This window comes from Triturus cristatus, chromosome 11 (genome assembly GCF_964204655.1).
Source record: "Triturus cristatus chromosome 11, aTriCri1.1, whole genome shotgun sequence".
NCBI classification, from domain to species: domain Eukaryota; kingdom Metazoa; phylum Chordata; class Amphibia; order Caudata; family Salamandridae; genus Triturus; species Triturus cristatus.
Genome location: NC_140594.1, coordinates 202069298 through 202096009, shown reverse-complemented (window position 1 = coordinate 202096009; position 26712 = coordinate 202069298). Strand labels below are relative to the sequence as shown.

Here is a 26712-nt window from a genome sequence, read left to right as displayed (position 1 = left end):
AGAGGATAGTTGGGATGTTGGGGGTTGGCTAAGCACTGTCGGTTGAGCCACCCAAGGCCGTGGGGCGTCTGGTGCGGGGGTGCCTTTTAGGGTCAGATCTTCTTACCAGCTACTGGTCGTGGTTGGGGGGACCATCCGATTTGAGGATGCAGGCATGGGCTGGAGGCTTGAGGCAGGTCAGGGATCGCTGGATCTTGGGTCAGGATCGCCAGAGAGACCTCCTTGTGGCGTTTGCCCGCTCGGGCCGTGACCAGCGGGAACAGAGTGGTGCGGATTCGTGGTTGCCTGCCGGGGCCAGAGGTTGGAGATGAACAAATCCGGTGTTCACTGGAGACAAAGTCTTTGGGGTGGAAGACAGGCAGGTCCTCCGGGTTTCTCGAGGTTGCCGGCTGCAGGACACACTGGTATTTCGCAGGAGCAGGTTTGAGATGTGGACAGGCCGGTAGGGCTGGGGCCAAATCAGTAGGCGTCTTCCTCTTGTTCGCTTTAGCACGGCTGTTCGGTCCTTCTTCTTCTTTTCTTCTTGTGGTTTCTTGTCTGACTTCTTGGTTCAGGGCTGTCCCCTAAATACTGTATTTAATGGGCGTTTTAGGGGTCTCAAGGTCAGTAGCCAATGGGCTACTGTCCTTAGGGTAACTACACCCTTGGTGTGCTCATCCCACGTGGGGGTGTGAGCACAATCCCTAATCCTGATTGAGGAGTGCCTGCCAACTGCAAGATTGCGGGCGCTGAAGAGTGAGCTTCACCTCACCTCCCCCACCTGAGGGGTGGAGTTGGCAGAGGTGGGCACACCTTCGGGGCTAGCTAATTTTTCCCACCTGTCTTCCCACCGAAAAGGGGGGGGGGCAGGAAGGGGGCCTGCTCCTGATAGCAGGTGAGGCTGTGGGTCGCATTACAAAGGCTGCAAGGCCTTTAAGCTCCCCTGCCACAGATGGCTCTTCCTGGCCTGGGGACGGTGTGAACACCTCGTCCAGGAAAGGCTTTGATGCTGGGCTCCAGGAGCGAAGGCTCACACCCTAGGGGTCCAGAAACATGTCTCGTGGTGGCAGGCTGGTGTGTATTTGTCAGGGAACCCACCAGAGGCTGGTGGTTTTTAAGGGGGCATCTCTAAGATGTCCTCTGTGTGCATTTGTTTCATTAAATCCCACACTGGCATCAGTGTGGGTTTAATGTGCTGAGAAGTTTGATACCAGACTTCTCAGTTTTCAGTGCAGCCATTATAGTACTGTGGAGTTTGTAATTACAAACTTTCAGCACCATATACTCTTACTGGCAGCACTGCCCTTTTTAATGTTTAAGAATTGACTTAGACACTGTAGGGGATACAGGGCTCATGCCCCTGTACCCTCACCTCTGGTATAGTTCACCCAGCTAGAGGGGGGACTGATCCATGACAGGGCAGTGGGTTGTAGGCATGGCACGCAGGGATGTGTGCCATGTCGACTCTTCACTTTGTTCTGCACCAAAACACGTAGCCTGCAAGGGCAGTGTGTGAGTGTAAATGTACTGGACCTCTAAGGGTGGCAAAATGATTGCTGCAGCCCTTAGAGGCCTTCTCTGGTCACAGTGCCCTGGGTACCTGTGGTACCATTTACAAGGGGCTGACCTGTGGCCAGAGAGTGACAATTGGGTGTACAAAGTTCAGTTTTGTGGAAAGAACACAGGCCCTGGGAACCTGATTGGCAGGGACCCTGGGCACATCAAGTCAAAGTGCATCAGTAGTCTGGCAAAAAGTGTGTGGGGGGGTTACAGCAACAGAAACCCAGCTTCTCACACCCCTGCTTGCCGGTAAGTGGCGTAGTTCAGGGCATCTACGCTGAGTGACATGTGCGGTACCTTTAAACGCGCTACCCTGGTGCACTGATGTCCTTTCTTTCCTTTCTGTGCCAGATCGCACTGTTCTGGTCAGAGCTTCCCTCAGTGGTTTTTTGACTGGCATTTTTCTTGACTTTTTGTCAATACTTTTTTTGAGAGATTTTCTCTCCTGGTGTTACAGGATGTCCCCTAAGAAACCTTCTGGTTTCAAACCATGTGGTGCCTGTCAAAGGCAAATGTCTGTGACAGACCAACACTTGTGTTTATGGTGCATGGAGAGGGACCACGACTTCCAGACCTAGTAGGAATGCCACAGAATGCATCCAAAGGCGCTAAGGGAGCGATTCCTCAAGCTCGTTGCCGTCGGACAACCCCACGACGCTCAAGATCCAGGTCACATGGAAGGTCCCGGGATTGTTCGCTGAGCCACTCTTGCTGATTGTCATAGCACTTAAGTCTGTCAGGTAAGTCCCGCAAGCACAAGAAATTGGAGAGATCTTCGACTTCCCTCCTGTGGAAGTCTTCTGATAAGGTTTGGGAGCGTTGGCACGCCAGGCCTTGCTCTTCGGCGGAGCCTGAGTCAGGGTCTTTCCCACGCTTTCCTTACTTTCCCAGAGTGAACCACGCCTCGCTTAAGGAATTTTTTGAGGCCATGAACCTCATATTTGGGTGGCCCTCTGATGCGCCTTTGGGCTCCATGCTTGGGAGGGACCCCAACTGAAACATTTCAGTGTGGGGGGGGGGGGGATGTACCCTTAGCTCCAGTCAGGCCCCATGGATTCCATGTTGGATCCAAAACAGAGCCGCCGCAATCAGATCTTCTTGGTGCCCGGTGCAGTGCCTATGCCCCACGATGGTGTGATCCCTATCATCATTCCAGACTCTTGACACAGAGCTGGATGCGTGTCGCCCGACGCCGGCTCCAGCGCCAACCAGGACCATGTACTCTGGATCTGAGACCATGCCTTTTACATTTGACATGCCTGGAGCGAGAAAGAGAGGAATTGGAGGGGTTTGAGGACCCTTATGGATACCAGCTTCCGCTAGATGAGGACAACTGGAATGAGGAACTAGCGGAGGCCAGTGAGTTAGACACCTCACCTGACACAGGCTTAGTCTCCTCCTACTGTGGTGACCGAGGAAGGAGCTCTTTTGCTATGGTGGTGTGTAGGGTGGCTGAGGTCCTGGACCTTCAGCTACCCTCAGCGGCAATCAAAGTGAATGTCTTGACAGAGGTGCTTTAGCCACTAGTCACCCTTTCATTACCTTAACTCCCCTTTAATTAAACCTTTACCGACGTCCTACTTATGGCTTGGTCCAAGCCATACTTGGGGGCTATTGTGCATAGGACAATTGCCAGCTGCCACCCCCTCTTTCCCCCTGGGTACCCCAGTTTCCTTACCCAGCACCCACCCCGGAGAGCTTGGCGGTCCAAGCCCCCACCTCTAGAATCAACCCCGGTCTGTTCCCTACCACCCAACAGATAGGCAATCAAAGAAGCAGGATACCTTTGGCAAGAGAATGTTCTCCTCCGCCAGCCTTGCACAGCCGTCTGTGAACACCGCATGCCATTTGGGCTGATATTACTATACGATCTGGGATTTGGTTGCACAAGTGCTGCCTGTGGTCTCGAAGGGGTACCAATTACTAGGGACTTAAGGGGTGCTAAAGGTATTGCCAATTGAGGGAACAATTGTACAGTTTTAGGGAAAGAGATCTGGCACTGGGGACCTGGATTGCCAGAACCCAGTGCACTTTTGTCAACATTGCATTGGACACCAGGTAAAAAGTGGGAGTGACCATGTCAAAAAGGGGCACTTTCCTATAGGACTGCACAAGCCCCACCACAAAATTAAGATTAGTACACTTTAGACCATATAACTTGTGCTGACTAATGTGCAATGGTTATGTTTTTGTTAATTACAAGTATTTTGTTTTGCTGTAAAATTTCATTTACACTAAAACATCCTTTGAGTCAACATTCAGTATAGTAGGGTTGGATACATACAGCTTCATAGCCACCTACCACTCCACCCTGATCTCAGACTGTAATGATCACACAATGCAACTTGCAGTAGGTGAAGGTATTGAATACCAAAACTGCTGAATCTATCATTCTTCCTCTGCATTCCCTGACAGAAACTGTTCCCACATGCCAGCAAAGTGATCTCTTCCATGGATTTGAATTGGGTGCCTGCTCTTTCAGAGACGGATCTACCCAATCAAAATTCATAACCATTGGCACTCGTTCTCCTACCTCCAGTCTCCACTCCTCTCTGCAGAACAAAGGGTGCCAACCAGCACTCAGAGTTGTTCCTGCCTTTTCCAACCTGGCACCTCTTCTATTATATTGCCATTGCTTACCTTTGAAAATAAATTTTATTTTGCGATGTGCCACTAGAAACAGAAAGTCATGACTCAGTTGCTATACATCAGTCTTGGTGCTTTTTTATGCTGCTTATTGAGGCTGCAATTACCTCTTGGCATCAATAGCGGGTATTACTAGCATTACGTCAAGTTTGCCTCGGGTATTTATCGTGTTATGTCTACCTTATTACATTTCTCTTCATTACTTTTTCCCTCCTCTAGATCAGTGCTTCACAAATGTTTTAGAACTACGTCCCAGTGTTTTAGAACAGCAAACATTTGCGATCCATCTAGATATAATGGACATGAGGCGGGCAATTTTTGTAATGTAAGAAAAGCATTGCGTCCGGCTGTGTTTGGTAGGTTCTCTGGATTTGCGATTAATTGGGGTAAATCTTTGGTCTTCGCCCTAAGGGGGGATCCCCATACTCCCCCTAGAAATTGTCCTATCCAGGTCAACACAATGGGGTTCACATACCTTGGCATTTTTATTTCTCACGATCCATCGGTCCGATATACCCAAAATCTCCTCCCACCCCTACACAGACTTAAAAGACATCAGAAGTTGGAAAGCACTTCGCCTCTCCCTACTGTGTAGGGCGGCATTGTATAAAATGATGTCTCTGCCCCGTTTTCTCTATGTCCTACAAAATGCTCTGGACCCAGTACCCGCACAATACTTCAAAGAACTGGAGGACCTACAGAGAGACTTACCCTGGGATGATAAACCACGTATCGCTTTCAATAAATTGACCCTGAATTGGTATGATGGAGGCATCAGCCTTCCAGATATTAAAAAATATTATTGGGCTGCGCATTTAGCCGCCATAAACCACGGTACTTATGGATGGGGCGATGACCCAGGCTACGCCATGGACAAATGGCAGCTCCCCGGTGGAAACTACAATAGGGCGCTCTACTCACGGGCCAACAGATATATCTTAACGCGCCCCACTAGACACTATGTTCGAGTTTGGCAATATGCAACCAATTCACTCGAGTGGGGACGTAAACCAACTTTGGAGACCCCCCTCTGGGACTCTGAATCACTTGGCAGCCTCTGGAAAACAAAAGGCTTTGACAGATGGGACCTGATTGGTATTACGCAAATCAAAGACCTCTGGGGGGGAGGAGAGAGTTAAATCCTTTAACACATTACAGGTTGAATATGAACTAGCAGATACGGAATATTTCCGCTATGCTCAAATCCTACATGCACTCCGGAGGCTCCTAACAGCGGGCACCAGCCCGCCTGAGGCCTCACCCTTAGAGGACAGGATCCTTGATGGCCACCTTCCAGAAAAGACGATTTCCCTAATATATAAAAAATTAATAAACAACATGACCGACCCCCTTCAGGTGCTGCGGGAGAAGTGGGTGAGTGACGGGATTGAGATCGATGATGAAGACTGGCAGGAGGCGGTGTCATGTCCCAGAGTGGTCGCCATACCGGCGCGCCTTCGTCGGGTGCAGCTAAAAATCCTTCACCGTGTGTATATCACCGGGCTGCGTTTGGTCCACATGGGTGTCACTGACCGAGGAAATTGCAGGAGAGGGTGCGGCCACCTGGGATCCTTTTTACACATCATTTGGGAGTGCAAGTTTGTTAGCCTTTTTTGGCACAAAGTACACGAGGTAATATTCACAGTGCTAGACGTCTGTCTTTCACCGGAGGCAAGACGCTGCATCCTTAACATTTGGGAACCCACAGACCTAAACACTCACCAGACACAATGGGCTACCCTGGGATTTATGAGTGCAAAAAGGAACATAGCTCAGTTGTGGGGAGCAGCTACACCACCTACACTAGAGGCCTGGGAGAGAGACCTCGATTGGTGTATGTTTCGGGAGAAGACGGTATATGTCGTTAGGGGTTGCCCCAAAAAGTGGATGCGTGTCTGGAGCCCTTAGAATAGTTTTCGGGGTGAAATCTGTACACCGCTTGAATGTTCTGAACTATGTGTGTCCCCCCCCTCGATTGGTGTATGTTTCGGGAGAAGACGGTATATGTCGTTAGGGGTTGCCCCAAAAAGTGGATGCGTGTCTGGAGCCCTTAGAATAGTTTTCGGGGTGAAATCTGTACACCGCTTGAATGTTCTGAACTATGTGTGTCCCCCCCCTACCCCTACCCCGTGAAAGAAAAGCATTGCGTGGTAGCAAATTTATAGACAGCACATTTCTCATTGAAATGGCCACAAAATTTACACAGACACACAAATATGCACTGCACACAGATAATGTGGGAAAGTCTGGTTTACGTGAATATTGATAATTTGTGCATCACCAAGTAAAGTGATCCGTTTTGATCCTATTAAAATCTGTGTTACCATCACACTTCAGAAGTACAAACAAAATGTGCTTTTATTTTGCTTTCCTAACTGCTGAATGTATAGTTAATTTACAGGCATTTACTCCTAGTTATGTGTTATAAAAATTTGCCTCTTACAGCATTTCCTTCCACACTCCCTGAATTCCCAGTAAGATTGTCACACAGTTTATTTTACTTTTCTTTCTCTGACTGCAAAGTAAGAGGAGTTTGCAAACACCAATCCCCATGTTATAAAAAATAATCAGCAATTTGTCAGAAGACATTGCACCTCTGTCCTTAAAGAGCATCAAATGTGACAAGAAAAATACTTCTGTTAAAGGCATCTTTATTTATTGCTTGGATATTCGCAACCCACCAAAAACTCTCTCGAAAGTCACAGTTTGGGAAGCACTGCTCTCGATTTATATCTGTGTTTACATCTCTTGCTTTGAATCTCTAACCCTTTTCCTTTTACCCCTTTTTCTTTCTATCTAGCCCTCTTTCTTCCTCTTTCCTGTTACCTCTCTTCATCTCTCTTTCTCTTGTAGGGGATTTCCATGATAGTCATAATCATGTGAATAGTCCCGCCCATGTGCGTGGACACCGGAGCACTTCATTAGATATATCTTCTTAAGTTGTCATCCTGCCTTTCTTCAGGAAGGCCTGTATGGACACTTAAGAGATAAAAAGACAATAATGCAGCCTAAGCAACTAGGCTACACTGACCATTACTACATCCTGAAGTGAAAAAAGATAGATAGTTTAACTTAGATTTAGTAATTTGCTGAGTTTTACACATAGAAAACTCTCCTTCACAAAACTCCTTTTTTCATGATAGAGATGAAAAAAAATGGATAGAGAAGTCCCCATAGGCTGCCATTGTGTGTCTGCAAATGGGTACCGTGCCTTTAAGAGTCTCCAGAGACCCCCGGTATCCCATGAGGCACAGTCAGAGGCATTTACTTTCAGTTCTTTTTTCCGGCTCCTACTAGCAGGACCCTGGAGCATTGAGCTCTACCTTTTTTGGTATTTCATCAAAACTAGTGATTGTTTCTGGCTTTTTACAGTTTCACTCGACATCTTTGGCCTTTAGCTAACTTCAGCTGCAGTTTTTTGGCAGAAATTCTGCTGTTTTATAGTCATAATGCCATCTCTGTTTGACAAGTGCCCTGACTGTGGTAGGAAGAAGGCCAAGTCGGATTCTCACAGAGTCTGTATTCGCCTGTGTTTCATGTGCCTGACACCTGTTCCATTTGTAAGACCTTTCCCAGGCGCACCCTGCGTGACAGGGAGAAGATTTGGCTCCAAGGGATGGAGCAGAGGAGACAGAAGGCAGCTTCTTCAGCCTCTGGGAAAGTCCTCTACCAAGTCTCATGCTTCGACCACTGGGGGGCTCCCCAGCAGAAAAGCGACAGAAAAACGACGCCGATCCGGGTCGACATAGAGGACGGCGCCACTATGTGGAGAGCAGGTATGACCACGAAATGCTCTCTGTTGACCCAGGGCTCTGGGTCGAAGCGACGTCGACGGTCAACAACGAGGAGAAGAATGGCGAGATCGCCATCGAGGGGTTCCCCGCGTTCGACGTCGACGCAAAGAACATCGCTGTTGAGGCATCATCGGCGTCGATCTGAATCTCACAAGCGGCGTTCGCCACCCAAGCGTCGTCGCTGATCTTCATCGACGTCAACACGAAGACCGACGTCGAGGAGGAAATCGACGTCTACACGAATGTCGACGTCGAGAAGAGGATCGAAGAGAAGGTCGACGTCGAGGGATCGATACCGATGTTCGACGTCGAGCTCCCGTTCCGGGCCTCGCTCCGTGGTGAGCCTATCATCGTCGTCAAGAGGGACTTCGAGTTCCAGACGACGTCGACGCTCGACGTTGAGCAGTGGATCGACGTTGAGGGGGACTGATGATGGAGAGTCTAGGTTCCCTTCCTCACGGCCCGCTCGTAAAAGAAGGAGTTTGGCATCTTCGCCAAGTTCTGATTATTCGCGTACCTACTCACCAACTAGGTCGCCTCCTGCTCCGCCTCCACCGGTGGCCCCACCAGGAATACCTCAGCCGCCACTGAGTCCTCCACCTCCGGCTACCCCTCTGCCGCCTCCTCCTTCTCCACCACTGATTCCACCACCGCAACCGCCTCCTCCTCAGCCTCAATCTTGGCCCGTGGCTCCTCAGCCTACGTGCCCCGTGGAACCTCGACGACCAAGAACACTGTCTCGCTCGAGACATCGTTCACATAGACGCCACCGGTCCTCCACAAGATCACGTCGTCGTCAATACGAAAGGTCTCGGTCCCGGCATACCCGGTATGCATCTTCCACGAGTACAGGGAGGTACTCACCTACTCTCACGGACTCTCCCTGTCGAGCCTTCCAAATCCGAGTCCTCAGGGCTGTGTCGATGCTCTATGGGGGCCCACCTCTGAATCGACCCAAGTCTGGCACATGTAGAATACACAGACTCTTGGGGCAATTGAGCGGGGGAAGGAAAGGATGGGGACTGCGGGGAGGGAGACCTGTGTAGAGAAAGAAACAATATAACACCCAAACAGCAAAGTCTTTCTTCCTACTTCCAATCCCCCTTTCTACTACACTCAATCCTTCTACGTCTCTGTTCCTACCTGTAAAGAAAAGAAAAGACAGCCTGGAACACTTTCACAGAAATCTCCAATGTGGCAAGGTAGGAGATTAACCAGTAGCAATCAGACACAGGAAGCCAGGGTTCTCTACAAGGTTTTCTTGTTCGTTCCTGAGGAAAATGAATAAAAAAAGAAAAAACAACACTTCTGCACAATATCGGAGCACGCTTATGCAGGTATATGGCCCCACCTGGAGCTTTGTAATATAAGGGAACTCTGAGGTCGTCGTCACTGACCACAACAGTTGTGTGATTGTCAACCACACTCTCACTCTCTCTATAAACTAAACTAAAGGATGATGTCGACGGAAAGTAAATTCTTTTTTCAAGGTGGAGTGTTTCTTCCTCACTTCGTAAGTCTATTCACACACCCACACTCACTGCATTGAGCGGTCGCTCTGGTATGTACTGCACTTCCCAAAGTTCGAAAGGCAATGCACACTGCACGCTCACCAACAACTTGTGTATACGAAATTGCCTGTCTCTTCCCAGTAAACAAAAAGGCACTGCTCACTGCATGCTCACCACTCCAGGCGTTTTACAGAATGAAGATAACTCGCGGGCACCACACCCTGCCTGCAATAAAGGACCTCGAGTTGGCCTTTTTCCAACAGGGAGAAGGTAACCCACGCGCCTCTACGAGCGACGAATCGCCTCTGCACGTAACGGCTGGATAGCCCGTTACAGCCAACAGAGGAGAACTTTGAACAAGGAATGTCCGTTGCCGGACCAAAGGCTTAGGAAACGGCGGTTCCGAGAGAATCACTCTCCAGAACCTTCTTACCGCTACCACGGAGACGAAGACCTTCTTACTGGCACTGGAACAACCACGGAGAGGCATAATCGGCAACGCCGCCCGGGACTCAGCCGCCTTGTATCCCGTTTCCGGGTCCCGGCTCCGCCCCTACGTGCGCACGTCGCGTCCCTCTGGGCAGTCTGGGGAATGTAGTTCCTGGCCGGATATACGCGATCACAGCTAGCGTAACACCCGGCCAGGGAATCGTGACACTCCCCCGCAGAGGGTTTCCCTGGTTGATGATATTTCCACCTTCCAGGAGGTTCTGGTCAGAGGGGCTGCAAAACTGAACATTCCCCTGTCTACGCCTGTGCAGCCGACCTCTGTGATATTTGAAACTCTACAGAAGAGACAAACATCACATCCGTTGCTTCCGTTGGTGCCGGGTTTGGGAGAACCGGCTATGGAACTATTCCTGACGCCATCCTCTATAAAGTCTGCGCCTTCAAGGTTGCAGAAGAAGTATCGTCCACTGGATTCGGACCCTGCCTTCCTCCGGCTGGACCCCACTCGAGACTCTGTCATAATGGTGGCGGCACTGAAACAGCATGCTACGGCTCCGACTTCCACAGGTGCCCCCGGATAAGGAGAGGCGTAAGCTGGATTCAGTAGGCAGAAAGTCTGGTAACACCGCGGTGACTTCCATGAAGGCAGCCAGCTCTACTGCCTTGCTGGGTCGTTATGATAGATCACTCTGGGAGTCCCTCCAACAGTTGGTGGATCTCATACCCAGCGACAAGAGGGAAAACTTCCAGGAGATTGTGAATGAGGGCCTGATGGTCTCTAACCAAGTCATCAGCTCTGCGGCAGATACTTCGCTCCTGGCAGCCCACGAGTATTGCTATGGTATTTGTGAGAAGTTGGCCTGATGTATGATGTCACTAGTTCTAGTGTACACCTTATATCAGTCCAAATACCCTTATGGTGATTGGTTGTAAAGTCAACCTTATAGACCAGCTATCCTAGTGGTAGCATGGACAAGAGCAGTCTTAGGCTAAACTCTGAATGGCATGTGAAGCCAGCTGTGATACCATATATAATCCATTGAATACCAAATGAAAGGACACCACAACAGATATATATATAAAATAAAGTGTATTTATTCTAGTCAAACCCTCAGCACTCTTTATGAGATTAGAGGTAAGTACAACAGTCTTATTTAAGCATACATTAAGTCACACAGGTAAGTAATACAGTTAGGCCCTAGGGGCCACGCAAACCATATACTAAGTAAGTGGTATAAGGACCACTGTCACGGAAATAGAATAGGCCTAGGCCTAGGGAATCGCTGGGGCTACACTACACTAGCTTTAGTTAGGAAGTGGGAGGCCCACGGGATTCGTGTGCAGAGTGGAAACACTCACGCGTAATGCGTAAAAGTCACTAGCAATAGTACAGTTTAGAAAACGATAGATTTAGGACACTTCCGGAGTAGCTAGGAAGTCGAGACTGGAAAACTAGACACTAGGATAGTCACTATCCTGATGAGCACCGGAGTACCCAAGTTACCTAGCCCACAGGCTGCGGGTGCATAGGGGTTAAGTTGCGTCGGTTTTCGTCGTCGACTCCTATGGATGCCTGAAGAAAGATGCTGACAGGCAGTCAGTGAAGAGTGTCCGGTGGATCCCAAGGCTGGGATCAAGAAGAGGAGAGACCTGCAAGCAGAAGGGACAGAGTCAAGGCCACTAGCCAGTGACCACGTGGAACCAGGAAGGAACCAGGCGATGTCGTGAAGATTGCAGGTGAAGGTGAAGCTTGTCGCTGCAGCCAGGAGGACCAGGAAGCGTCGAGGACGACCAGGACCAGGAGGCGAGCTGTCCCACGAAGGCTCTTGCTGTCGGCGGTGTCGAAGTTGGACTAGGACTCACCAAGCCTTGGCAAGCGGAACCCACGAAGAACGGAGGACTTGCTTCTGGTGCAGACCAGGAAGGTCTGGGGTGCTTCTTCTTTGCAGAGAAGCGGGAGCCAGTCTGGAGGAGCCAAACCAGCGCAGAAGATTTCAGGGTGCGTCGTCACAAAGGCCACTAGCCAGCGGGCAAGCAACCGGACAGACGCGGCAAGCAGGAAAATGCAGAAGGGCCCCACGCAGGACTCGTGGAGTGTGGGGGGCTGATCTTCGGTGCAGATGATGCTTGGGCTTCTCAATCCCCGGTGCACAACTTCGAGGGTGCCTCAGAAGCTGCGCTTGAAGTTACTAGCCACTTTTCCCAGGTAGCCGGTCCCACGTCGCTCGTCGCCTCCACGGATCTCAGCTCTGCTGTGGATGTGGATCAGGGTCGGAGAAGTCTGGAAGTCAAGGCTCTGTTCGGGCTCTGCAGTCGGTTCCTCGTAGAACGTGGGCAAAGCAAAGGGTAGTCTCTTGATGGTGCCTGTTTGCACAGGGTAGCCACTCCTTGGCCACAAGGGAGATTCTTCAGTCTTCTTCTTTCGTCGAATGTCGAAGGTCCAGAGTTTCTGTTCAAGTTTGCAGGTTCAGGATAATCTAAAGTCTTGAGGCCCAACTCCCACTCTTATACTAATCTGGGGGGCTGGGATACCTGCTAGGTCACGCCTTATAGGTGGGACCTGGGAGGGGGTGGTTACACCCACTTCCCTTTGTCCAGTTTCTCGCCAGAGCTGGGGCTGGAGTGCCCCAGCGCCGGTTTGAACTGGACTATGCAAGGAACACCTTGTGTGCCCCAGGCATGTCTCATTCCTTTCAGCCCACCCTGCCCCAATACACTAAAGGCTGTCTGGGGAGGTGCTAGCACCTCCCCAAGCAGGAAACCTATTGTCCAGGCCTCCCTGGCTGGGATCACTCCCAGCTGCAGGAGGTCAGACTTGTGTCGTGGCAGCAGCATCCATTTTGTGATGCTGAGGCTTCGGTCAGAGGCTAACAGTGAAGTATGATTTTAACATGTCTTTCCCTCTAGAAGGGGGGAATAATATCCTCATGTCCAGAAATGGTATGGGGGTATTATTCCACAGTGTTAGACACCTTACACGACATGTTTCGATAAAGCCAAACCATAGTTACCATAACCGTCTAAGATTATAAGGCACTTTAAGAGTATATGGTAGGCTATATCATAGAACAGCTATAAGGACTTGGTTCCGAAAGCTGCAGACAGGCTCAGCTCATGCTAGAGCACCATCTCACATGTTACCAAGCACTCTGCCTCCAGGATTGTTAAGGCCTGCCATAGGAGTGACTGATAGGTACACATGTGTCTATATGTAAGTTAGGTATAGGAATACTACACCTAAGCAAGGGGTGATTACACGACCTTGCCCCAGCTGAGTGATCAGCCAGTTGTGTCAAAATGGAAGGCCAGGCCAGGGGTGGCATAATGCATGCTGCAGCCCCTGGTAGGCCTAGGGTACACCTATGCCCTGGGTACCTAGGGTACACTGTACAGGGGCCAATAAGGTGATCCTATCCAAATGGGTTATGCACCTAAAGTACATAGTATTAATTTAGAGGGAGAACAGCAGGGCTGTGGGTCTGATTAGCAGGCCCACAGCCACATCTAAGTCGAAAACCAGTAAAGCAAAAGCAAAAAGTGGGGGTGAACATAGAAAGCAGACCCTACTCTCCTACAGTATTGCTCTACGGCATCATGCTTGGCTTCGTCTCACATCTCTGAAGCCTGAGGCGCAACAACTAATTTCCAATCTCCCGTTCTCTGGCACAACTCTCTTTGGCTCCCATGCGGACGACGAGATTGCCCGCATGAAGACCGAAATGGAGACGTTGAAGGTTATAGGTTTGGAGAAACCTAAAGAACAACGTAAGACCTTCTGTCCTTTCCAGCGGCGTTATTCCTCTCAGAGGTTCCAACGCTCTCAGGGTTGCCAGTCCTACCAACAGCAGCAGTTCCAGCGGTCTTTTCAGCCGTTTCATAAACGTCAACAATGAGTACGATCTAACCAGCAGTCTGGACAGGGGAACAAGGCTCCTGCTGGTCCCAAGCCCTGAAGGGTTCCTTTCCCCTCGTCCGTTTTCCACTCCGGTGGGGGGGGGGGGGGGGGGAGTATCCAAGAACATCTGGCAGAGTGGCAGAAAATAACTCGGGACAATTGGGTGCTGAATATTGTTCGCAGTGGATATTCAATACGTTTTACAAGCCCTCCTCCATCAATCCCTCCAACTCGATCAAGATACATGCTGCACGAGTTGCAGAAGGAGGCCAACACCCTCCTAGAGAAAAGGGCGATAGAGCCGGTTCCTCTGGGACGGAAAGGAACAGGGCTGTATTCACGGTTCTTTCTAGTTTGCAAGAAAGACAAGAACGAGTTCAGACCCATTCTCGACTTACGACAAGCCAACAAATGGGTTTGAAGAGAAAACTTTCGGATATTGTCCTTGCATCAGATCTACCTTCAACTTCGTTAGGGAGACTGGCCAAGCGCAATAGATCTGCAGGACGCATACTTTCATGTGCCCATAGCGAGGAAACATTGCAAGTTCCTGCGTTTCACAGTGGGCAACAACCATTATCAATTCTCTATGCTGCCCTTCGGCCTGAAGTCAGCTCTCCTGACTTTTTGCAGATGCATGGCAGTGGTGGCTGCGCATCTGAGGAGGAACAAAATATTTGTCTACCCATACCTGGACGATTGGGTGATCAAGGCAGCTACGTTTCAGGAAGCGCAACAGCATTTCAATCGGCCCTGCAATCTCTTACTTCGTTTGGGACTAAACATCAACCTCACGAAGTCTATCTCAACTCCTGTACAGTGTCTTTAGTACCTAGGAGCTACTATAGACACACGCACAGCAAACGTGTGTCCTTCGGAGAAGAGGCGCTTATCGATCCTTCGGAAGGCTCAAGGTCTCATGATCATACCTTCACCAACGGTGAGGAAAGTATCGTCTCTCCTGGGCTCGATGGCTTCCTGCATCTTCCTCACTGAATGCACGCCTCCATATGGGACCCCTGCAGGAATGTCTGGAGGATCAGTGGGACCAGACACTGGGGGACTGGGAAGACAGGATTCAACTGTCGCAACAGGCTCGTCAGTCCATCCGATGGTGGTGTTCTCCACGCAATCTCCTTCGGGGGATTCCCTTCCACAAAGAGATACCCACGCAAACAATAGTGACAGATGCTTCTCTCCACGGATGGCAGATAGCCTGGGCTTCCTGAGACAGCACTCGAGATCTGGAGCCCCCCTGCTTGTTGAGGTAGAACATAGTTGTCCTATTGTCCATCTGGACAAGCAGGGAGTTGGAGTGAAACGACGGCTGGAATGCTTTCAGCGCCAAATGGACTGCTCGAAACTCCAGGAAGTTGATGTGGTACTTGGTCTCTTTTGGGGACCATGTGCCCTGTATCTGAAGGGGTCTGGCATTGGCTGTTAGCCAGGGACCTGACCCTCACAGCAACTCACCTTCCCGGTGTTCAGAATGCTAAAGCAGACACGCTCAGCAGACTCATTCACGAAAACCACGAATGGGTCTTGAACGACGAAGTGGTGCAAGACATCTTCGACTAGAATGTCTGACCGAATATCGACGTAAAAAATATCGGAGGCGGAATATCAATGTCAAAAATATCGAAGTCGTATCTACATTTTGGTAAGTACAAATATATCGGAAAAAAAATATCGTTGTCAAAAATATCGTTGTTAAAAATCGCTTTTTTAAAAATGTTTACATATAGTAATATAAAATTAAATAATAAATATAATTAAAATAAACATAGGTAAAAATATGTTTAAAATAATAAGTAATACATATCATTTAAAAAAATAAACATACATATAAAATATAATTTATATACTTAATACTATTTACGATTAATTATAATAAATTATAAATTGTTAAAAAACATTTTATAAATTATAAATACATACACATACTTCAATAATATAAATAAAAATACAAAAACTATATATAACAAATTGTAAAAAAATGAAATTAAAATAAATTATACAATACATTAGCCAAAACAGTAAATATTGGATAGCATAGGTGTAAAGATAACTGTGCAACAGTAGGGAAAGTGTTGGATAGGGTAGGGATAAAAATTACTGTTCCAACTCCATAGGGTGCAACAGTAGGGAAAGTGTTGGTTAGCGTAGGGGTTAAAATTACTATTTCAACTCCAGAGTGTGCAACAGTTGGGAAAGTGTTGGATAACGTAGGGTTTAAAATTTCTATTCCAACTCCAGAGAGTGCAACAGTAGGGAAAATGTTGGATAGCGTGGCGGTTAAAATATCTTACTAATAATTAAAATATATATATATTTTTAATAATAATTGAATTATTAAATTACAATAAATTAACACTACCAATAAATAATTACCAATTAATAATTAACAATTGAATTGATGATAAATACAATTAAATAATTATAAAAAATGTGTTACCAAATAATAATGAAATAAAAAATAATTAATTTCAATACCAAAAAAACTATAATTATTAAAATAAATAGCAATTAATAATGAATTAATTAATTATTGCTAAATACCAATAAATTATAATTAATCAAATTTAATTACCAATTAATTAATGAACAATAAATTAATTTCCCCCAAAAATATATTAATTATTAAAAAGTTATTACCAATTAATAATTGACAATAAATTATCAATACTCAACACTAAAATAAATAATTACTTAATTGCAATTAAATTACTTCCCACCCTATTGCCCTATAACCTCACAACACACTTCAATAATAAATTAATGCACTTAATATAATTACCAGTTAATCAATTAATACAAAATAATTACCAATTAATCAAAATTAATTACCAATTAATTATTTAACATACAATTCATTATCAATACCAATAAATAAAAATTAAATAATTACTTAATTACAATTAAATTACTTCCCACCCTATTCCCCTATAAACCCACAACCCGCTACAGAACTAAAACGCAAAATGTATTTAAAAATAATTACTGATTCCTAAATTTATGTAATTAATTTACTATAATAAATTACTTCCCACCCTTTTCCCCTATAAACCCACAACCCGCTACGGTACTAAAATGCACAATTTACTTAAAAGAATTATTACTAACTTCTAAAAATGTAATGCATATATTCTAAAACTAGTACAATAATTAACAAAAAATATTAAAACAAACATATAAAATACATATTGAAAGACATAACACTAATATTAATATCGATATTAGTAACATCAATATTTTTGCTATCGCTATTACTAACTTCGATATTAACAAAAATGATATTTCTTACCTTCAGGTCGATATTCTAGTCGTCGATATTCTTGACTTCAATATTATTACCCTACGATATTTCCAACTCGATATTCTTGTTGGTCGAAATAAAAACTCTATATTTAGACTGTTTACCCGTCGACAGATGGGGTACTCCAGAAGTCGACCCTATGGATCAATTGGTCAGGCGGCTTTCTGTACGCTTTTCTGCCAATTCCCCTGATTCTGGCAGTGCTGATCAAGCTCTCCCAATCACAGGCCAAGATGATCCTCATTGCTCCGGAGTGGCCCCGTCATTGGTGGTTCACAGATCTACTCCACCGGTCTCTCCTGAAACATCTCCGTCTGCCGTGCAAGCCGGACCTTCTGACGAAGTTCGGCGGACAGATGGTGCACCCCAACCTCTCGTTGTTGAATTTGGCGGCACGGCTCCTGAGCTAGTACAGTACGGACATTTAAATCTCCCTCAGGACTGTATGTAGATATTGAAAGAGGCCAAGAGACCATCTACACGCACATCCTATGCGTATAAATGGAAGAGATTTTGCATCTGGTGTGCTTCTAAGGACTTGGATCCTACCTCCTGTAAGGAAGATGTCATCCTTCCTTACTTATTACATTTGGCACAATCTGGCCTTCAGTTCCATTCGATCAAAGTTCATCTGGCAGCTTTGACTACTTATAGGAAATGTCCTTCACAAACGTCCTTTTTTTAAATCCCAGTTATCAGAGATTTTCTTGAAGGATTGAAGAAATTGTTTCCTCCCATTAGGCGTCCTTCTCTTCCCTGGGAGCTGAATGTAGTCCTTTCACGACTGATGAAGGAACCGTTTGAACCCATTCATAAGGCTCCTCTTCAGCATCTGTCCTGGAAGACGGCTTTCCTTGTGGCTATTAAGTCTGCCCGCAGGGTTAGCGAACTTCAGGCTTTATGTTGTAAAGAACCTTATACAGTCTTTCATTCCTCTAAGGTTGTTATGAGGACGCAACCTAAGTTCCTTCCTAAATTTGTTTCGGAGTTTCATGTAAACCAAACTATTACACTACCTGCATTTTTTTAGAATCCATCTTCTCCTGCGGAGAGGACAAGACTAAGGATATCCGTAGATCAGATCAGCTATTTGTAAATTATGGCTCGGTCCGAACTGGTCTGGCTACCTCCAAACAATCCATTTCTCGGTGGATTGTTTCATGTATTCAGCTGTGTTATCAAAAAGCTAACAAGCCTTTGATTAGTAAGCCTAGTGCTCATTCTACCAGAGGTAAAACAGCTACTGCGGCTTTACTTCGTAATGTACCTATTGCGAAAATCTGTAAGGCTGCTACTTGGAAGTCATTCCACATATTTATTAAGCACTGCTGCCTAGACACTGATGCTAGGGCAGATGCTCAGGTTGGGCAGGCTTCACTTAAAAATTTATTTGCAAAATATTGAGGTTGTTCTCTGTTCTGCCACCGCTGGTGAGTTGTTTTGGGGATGGGCTTGCTAGTCTATTCACATGATTCTGACTATACATGGAAATCCCCTAAAAGAGGAGTAGTTTCTTACCTGTAACTCCAGTTCTCTTGTAGGGGTATTTCCGTGATAGTCATAAGCAACCCGCCCTCCTCCCCGGTGGTAGACACAGATGTCCCCAAGACTCAGCATGCTCTGCTTCTTTACGCCTTCAAAAAGAACTGAAAGTAAATGCCTCTGACTGTGCCTCATGGGATACCGGGTGTCTTGAGACTCTAAAAGGCACGGTACCCATTTGCAGACACATAATGTCAGCCTATGGGGGCTTCTCTATCCATTCCTTTTCATCTCTATCATGAAAAAAGGAGTTTGTGAAGGAGAGTTCTCTATGTGTAAAACTCAGCAAATTACTAAATCTAAGTTAAACTGGCTATCTTTTTTCACTTCAGGATGAAGTAATGGCCAGTGTAGCCTAGTTGCTTAGGCTGCATTATTGTCTTTTTATCTCTTAAGTGTCCATACAAGCCTTCCTGAAGAAAGGCAGAATATGACAACTTAAGAAGATATATCTAATGAAGTGCTCCGGGGTCCACGCACACGGGCGGGACTATTCACATGATTATGACTATCACGGAAATACCCCTACAAGAGAACTGGAGTTACAGGTAAGAATCTACTCCTTACCTACCATGATCTATGGCACGCTCTCCTTTTTCCATTCCTTGTTCCCCATTTTCTGTATCCTTTTTTAACACTTTTTTCTTTAACTCTTCTTTGTCCCTTTCTTCCTGTTTCATACCCCACATTTTTTCAATCCAGGCAAAATTAGTGTGGATCCTTAGTACTGTAACATTATCCTGATGGTTCGATCTTGACCTCAACAAGGCACAGACAAGGAGACGAATTACTTAGTACTATAGTCTAGAAAAGAAAACATTCCATAATGAAGAAATTCACCTAGATTACTTCAATGTTGTTGTAACAAATTAGGTTTGCTTAACAATACTGTAGACACCACGCCTTATTTGTATAGTCTGCTAGTACGAGGACATATGGTTTATGGTACTATCACTTGTGCCGTGAAAATAATCTGATTACTTCACTGTGTAACACATTAGGTGTGCTGAAAAATGCTGTAGGCCACTACACCTTAGTTGTTGTATAGTCTGCTATAACGAGGACATATGACTGACTGTTTAATAAAATACTTCTCACTCCTCAGTGGGGTTGTACCCGAGGAAATGCTGCATTGCTTTTGCTTATGTCTGTTGTAAGGAAGTATGCAGTGCTAATGACCATTATCTGTTTGTGTTGCCTGAGCTCTGTTTCAAGAGGTGAGGGTATGTTTGTGTGTGTGTGTGTGTGTGTTTGTGTGTGCATGCTCTCATGTGTATACATGCACAAGGTAAGCTTGCACTGCATATTCACATGTGGTGCATGTTCTGTGCATGTGTTGTGTGTTTGTGAGAGGGAGTGATTGACGAATGAGAATGGAAACTTGCTACTAAAAAGTACTGCTGCACTCTGTCGTTGGTTCCCCCACCCTACTATTTTACGAGGGAAGCATTCCCAGCTGATATACATGTTCTCTGGGGGCTTGCTCTGCCTTATTGTGTGCTTACCAAAGATTCTTGCACCCTCTGCTCCCCAACTGCACTCTGTACTTCCCCTTTACACTTTACTCTCCCCTTTGCACCTTGCCCCCATCATAGTGCCAGTCATTTGCCATTTCTATTGCTGAAAAATATTAAAGAACCTTAAATAAAATACAGCACAGATACAAATGGGTAGCAGCAATGCAAGCTTACACTACCTTAACACAAAACTAGTACAGGACAGGTGGCATAAGTTTATGCTTCTTCACACACAAAACAGGCACAAAGTACAGCAGCAGTGCAGAATCCTCTTTGTATGGGGAAATAGGCATTCACTACCTCTACCCAAATATATTTTCTGTGAACATCTTTCTAGTATACAAAAGGGAAAACAATTGCAAAAGATTTTTAAAAAATTAAATAATTTTCCTTATTACGAAGGAGTGAAAATCGACTCACCAGATGTGTCCCTTGTTTTTTTAGGGACTTGCCTATGTAGAATATGAAAATGAGACTCAGGCTTCACAGGCGGTATTGAAAATGGATGGTACTCAGATTAAAGAACACATCATTCAGGTTGCAATAAGTAATCCTCCAAGAAGAAAGCAGCCAGACATGCAGGAGATCGCAAAACAATCAGCATCAATGGTTCCTCGACAGATCTATGGAGCGTAAGTTATTTTGAATTTATTTTCACTCACTATCCATGATTCTCAAGTTAATTTAAGAGCTCTAATGGATCCCATGCAGTCGCATGAATAACACTATTGGAAAATTGACTAAGTGGCTTATCAGTATTGATCTGCCTATTTTTTAATCTATTGAACATATAAACATCACTTTAGGATCTATTATCATCATGGGAACCTCTGTGATTTCCATAAACAGGGATATATACATATATATATATATCCCTGTTTTAAAATGCAGAAGTGTTAAGTAGCTTTGCCTGAAAACACAACTTTTTTTATTTCATTACAACAAAATAAATATACTTTATAATAATAAAAATAAAACAAAAGGGAGCTGAAGAGTCTTTTGCAGGCTGTAAACAGAGTGATAAACTGTGACGACCTGAAACTGGTGCTTAGAAAATTCCTGAAGCTGCACTGTCCCATCATACCCTGTGGATCAGTCAAGTATTGTTTTCTGATGGATAATTTCGGACCGCAGAATTCTCTCCTTCAAAATATTTCCAGGCACCAGACTGGATCCAGAAGATTTCTCAGCATAGCCCCTGCGCACCAGTAGGTTGGATCTTGTGGCTCTGCGTTGACCTTGTTCTGCCCCTGAAATTACAGTCTGAGCCTATGTAAGGGCTACCCAAGCTCACATAATTTCTTTCTGCAGATCCGAAGCTAGTTCACATTTTATTGTGAGTTCACAAGCCTTTTTCCTAACAAGATGATCTTCCAGTGTGAAAGGGAACGCGTCCCCTCCTAAAACTAGAGGAAATATTGTAGGGATTGTCACAAACAGAGGTCTGTGACAGATCCCCACGAGATGTCTTTGTTGTGTGGTTGGGGGTCACGTCTCCAAGTCATGCAAGAAGTGTGCCCTTATGAATCTGAAAGTGATCCGGGAACGCAAAGCCAAGCTGTACGTCCGTGAATACTGCAGGAAGTTGAGTAAGTACTGCTCAAAGTCGAGACCATGGACCCTATCCCATTTTTGGGGCTGCTCCCTCTACAGATCTTAATCACAATCTATATCTTCAGGTAAAGCAAAGTCCAAAAAGAAACACAAGAACGCCAAGCTGGATGAGCCCCAGGCTTACCTTTCTCTTCTGAGAAGTCGCAAGGGCATCAATGTGCCCTCAGTCTCGCTCCCAGCCAATGAACCAATATCGCATCTGATCCCAATGTACTCCAAATTGCGGGGGCCGTCGGTGATGCCACAAAGGATTGTGACTTTCAAATAAGCTATTTTGTGCATCCTTGGCATTCTGGCGGACTCCTTTCAGTGCACATTTAGGCCACAGTGGAATCCAGTTCAGTTACCGCAGGTAAATCTGTCTGCACATCCTGGACTCGTTTCAGGTTCAGTTCAAACTTTAGAGCCAACTCTGCATCCAGTGCCACCATCCACGTTGGTTCCTTCCATGTAGCTGCTGATACCAGAGGAAGACGTTGCTCCTTTTGTCCTGTCCGACTCTGAACCAAATTCATCTTAACCTCAACCGAGGTTGCGTCCTAGAAGTGTTCTAATGCACTCAGCCCCACTTCATTCTGATTCGGACAAAACAGTGCCATTAGCTAGGATCTGTCCTTCAGCGCTCTCACATATTTTTCAATGAAGCTTTGACCAAAGTCAACCTGCTTTTCGTGATGATGGAGATGAAACCGTATGATTTCAATTTCTATTTGGACCTACAAGAAGCCAGTGGATTGGTCCCTCCCTTTGACACGGCGTTTAGTTCTCCCTTGGCCCTTCAGCAGAAGAGACACCCTCATTTGCTGTAGCCATCAGATGAACAGCTGAAGTTCTGTGCTGTGGGAAGCTGTCTTTTTATATATCAAAATGAGGTGTATCGTGCAGTGTGTTCAGGGGTTCCCTTATAAGTGAACAGGGGCTTCCAATTGGGTAGTGTGGTCTAGCAGTCTTGAACTTATCACAGAGGAGTGCAAGACATCTACAAATACACACAATAGTCAATAAATGAGATACACAACTCCATAACGAGTTCCAAACCAATTTATCAAAATAACACGTATCTTTATAGATGTTTGGGCACCAGAAGCAATTAATTCAAGTAAGTATGTTTTTAAATAGGAACTATTTTCAGTTCAAAAAGTCGACACTTGGGTATATTTTTAGAAGCTGCAATGTTATCCTATGGGAGAAAAAGTCAATGTGGCATTCAGGTACAGCACAGCGACTTACGGGACCAATCTCCAGTAGTTAAAGTGAGTGGTGGGCGAGGTCCAAGGCAGCACCAGCAGAACACTACCGGCGGCACGAGGGCGGCCGGGTGCAGAGGTTCAAAGAAGATTCCGGTGCCTAGTGTTACTCTACAGGAATCTGTCTTTGCACAAAGAGGCTGTAGGCTTGGACTGGGAGGCCAGTCAGGCTGAACCAACAAGGGGGCTCAGGCTTCACGATGCTCTGGGACTTAGGGACACCTATGATACTCTTCTCCACAGCCCAGGGGCGACGGGTGTAGAAGTGTCTTTAGGCGTCGGGTTTTCCTTACTGGGAGCAGTCGCAGTAGAGGGGGCCTACGTGCAGAGGCTGCACGTGACGTCTGAGTGTTCACTGTGGGCGAAACTACGGTGGACTTGTTCTCTGGAGGGCTGGGGGACACCCACTTCAACTCAGGCATGGAGCGACGGGGGATAGTGGTGTCTTCAGGTGATGGGTTTCAGAGGTCACAAAATCCTCACAGGAATCTTTGGATGCATGCTGGTTTGCAGGGAAGCAGGTCCGCTACTTCTCAGGAAGTCTTGGTTCCTGGGGTAAAGTGCTGGTGCGTCTCAAAGGCTTTGGGGACTGCAGGACAAGTCAACTTTAGGCGCAATTGTCGAAGTCCGCAGGCAGGCCGGCAGGGTTTGCGCCAGATCAGTTGCTGGGTCTTCAGTTCTTGGATGTTGCGCCTCTTCATGTCCTTCTTGGTCTTTCAGGTTGGCAGGATCTGATTTCATGGTGCCAGGGGCTCCCCTACTTACTGAATTTAGGTGTGTTAAGGGAGTGTAGGGTAGTAGCCAATGGGCTACTTACCCGCTATATGACCACTTCCTGTGGGAAGAGGGTGTATAACCCTGTCCCAGATTTCCTAAGTGTGCCAACACAAAGGAGGCCACTTCTGAAAGGCCTTACCCGCATCAGGTTAGGCCACCTTAGGCGTGGTACTTGCCTGGGGGTGGACACCCCTACCTGACTAGCTAATTTCGCACCTGTCCCGGTGCCAACGGGCTCTTGACAAAGGAAGGAGTCTGCCTCCTCTCCTGTGAGGGTATCCTGATTGGTATTTCATTGGCAGGAGCTTCTTTGAAGCTCGCCTGCCTTGGAGTGCTAATCAGTAGATCATCCTGAGGGACGGAGTGTGAACACTCGCTTCCCATGCAGGCTTTGTTTCTGACCTCCTGAGAGCAAAGGCCCTCACCCTGGGAGGTCAGAAATCTGTATCAGGCGGCAGACTGGCAGAGACAAGTCAGCTATCACACCTGAGGCTGGAAGGTTTTCAAGGGCACCTCCAAGGCGCCCTCTGGGTGCATGTATTTATAGATCCGCCACTGGAATCAGGCTGGGTTTGTGAATATGAGATGTTTGATACCAAACATGCCTATTTTCAGTTAAGCCATCATGCAGCTGGGGAACTCGTTTTCGCCAGTGTCATGCACATGTTCTAAAATTGCTTCCCTGTTCACTTGCACTGTCAGAAATTGAACTGACCAGCACAGGGGCTTATCTGCTCATGCAGGTATGCCCTCACATGTAATATTAAGCACCCTGCCTGAGGGCTGTAACATCTGCTGTAGGGTGACTTAGAAACACTGCATGCAGTGTTAGCGGAACTGGCACATAGAGATGTGTGTCAGGTCGTGTTTTCACTTTTGTCTGCACCAAACCATGCAGCCCTGCATGAGTTTGGTGAGAGGTCCCTTGGGGTGGCACAATTTGAGCTACAGCCCTTGGGGGCCCCTCTGTATTACTTCAGGACCTAGGTACCAGGGGTTCAATTTACTAGGAGGTATAGAGGGTGATATGGGAAGGTGGGTTTCTGTTCCCGCCCCCACGCCCACTTTTTGCCTGGCTTTTGATGCAACTTTGACTGAGGTGTACTGACCCTGCTGTCCAGGTTGCCAGTATCAATGTTCTTTCCCTAAATCTGTACCACAATTGGTAGCTTCAGGCCCCCCTGTAAATGGTACCCCTGGTACCTAGGGCATTGGGACTGAAGTGGGTCCATCTAGGGACCCCCCTCACCAGGGCCATGCTAACTGCCACTGTAGTCTGAATGTCCTGGAGTCTACATGGCACACTGCCCATGTGCCATGCCAAGCAGCATTGCTTAAGGTATAGGTTAGTCACTCCTCTAGCAGGCCTTACAAGCCCTAAGGCAGGGTGCTCTATATCTCCGGCGTGGGCACATCTGCATGAGCAGATATGCCCCTACAGTATTTAAGCCTGTTCTTAATATTGTATGTGCCAGGGAAGCCATAGCGAAAACATGGACTGGAAACTCAACAACTCAAGTTCCCCAGCACCATGATTGCTTCGCTGAACCCCTGGAGTGTTTGGTACTAAACAACTCCTCTTAATAAACCCACACTGATGCTAGTGTTGGATTTATTAAAACATGTACTCGGAGGGGACCTCAGAGGCGCCCCCTGAAAACATACCAAACCTCGTGTGGTCTCTGGCTGGCTTTAGGCGGTCTGACACCACCAGACATGTTTCTGGATTCCTGCGTCGAGAGCCCCTGCTCTCTGAGGCCAGAAAGAAAGCACATTCTGGGAAGAGGTGTCACACCTCCTCCACCAGGATGAGCACAGTGCTGGAGACGGAAGCTTCAAGGCCTTACCACTTTTGTAATGCGACCCTAGCCTCTGCTGCTAGCAGCAGATGGCAGCCCCCGATTCCAACCCCCACTTTTGGCAGGAGAACCATTGGGGAAAACTTAGTGAGAATAGGAGGTAGTGCCCCCCTTCACCAACTCCACCCCTCAAGTGCTGGAGGCGAAGTGAAGTACATTTTTCAGTGCCCACCATCTTGAAGAAGATGTGACTTATCCAATCAGGGCTAGGGCTATGCCCCCCTCCCACAGCAGGGTAGCATGATAGTGGGTGTGTAGACACCACAGGTAAGAGACCCATTAGTCCCTACCTGCCACTCCCCTGTAACACCACTAAATCTATTGTTTAGGTGGTACCCGCAGACCCTGAAATGAGATTCCTAATGACTAATGCCAGACACTACATTTTGCACCAGCAGAGAAGACTGCACACACCAATTGACTTGGCCCCAGCACTACCGGATTGTCTGCAGCCCTCGACGATCCTGCCCCAGAAGACGACTTGTCCTGCAGCCCAGCGACCTCCAAAGCCTTGGGAGGAAGACCAAGATCTCCCATGGACAGTGGACCTGTCCAGAAGAAACTAACCTCAAAGAACAAAAACCTCTGCCCTGAGGAACCGCGAACCCACCGCCGGGCACACCTCTGCAGTAGACTCCCACGGCCTGAGTCAAAGTGGCCCTCCGGTCCTGTGAAAGTTCCCCAGTGCTTCTGAGCAAGAGTCCACCGTGGGCTGACCCCTGCCGGATCCACCTCGACGCCTGCAGCCTTAACTCGAAGACTCCCACGACCGCGACTTGCTCGTTAAGACGTTTCTGACGCCTAAGGACACACCTGCTTCCAAAGCCCTGGGGCCTTGGGGGGCATGACCGACAGTGTCCCTACGTCCCCTAGCATCTTTACTTACCTGGGCAGCTGTGGGTTTTCTTCGTCCGGCCTCCTGGCCTAAGCCTGCAGCCCTTCTTCAAAACTGTTCTTCCTCATTAGTTTGCATTGGGCGCCCGATGCTGTGTTGGCTCTGCACCC

The 26712-nt window shown here is 47.0% G+C and overlaps 1 protein-coding gene across 1 annotated transcript in view; it reads left to right on the top strand.

Moving 5' to 3' along the window:
* The window catches only part of SART3 (spliceosome associated factor 3, U4/U6 recycling protein), a 484862-nt gene that overhangs the window by 425139 nt on the left and 33011 nt on the right, over positions 1–26712 (top strand). The window contains exon 18 of the mRNA XM_085635725.1: positions 20655–20842. Within this exon, the coding sequence (XP_085491851.1) occupies positions 20655–20842 (188 nt within the window). The remainder of the gene's footprint in view (positions 1–20654; positions 20843–26712) is intronic.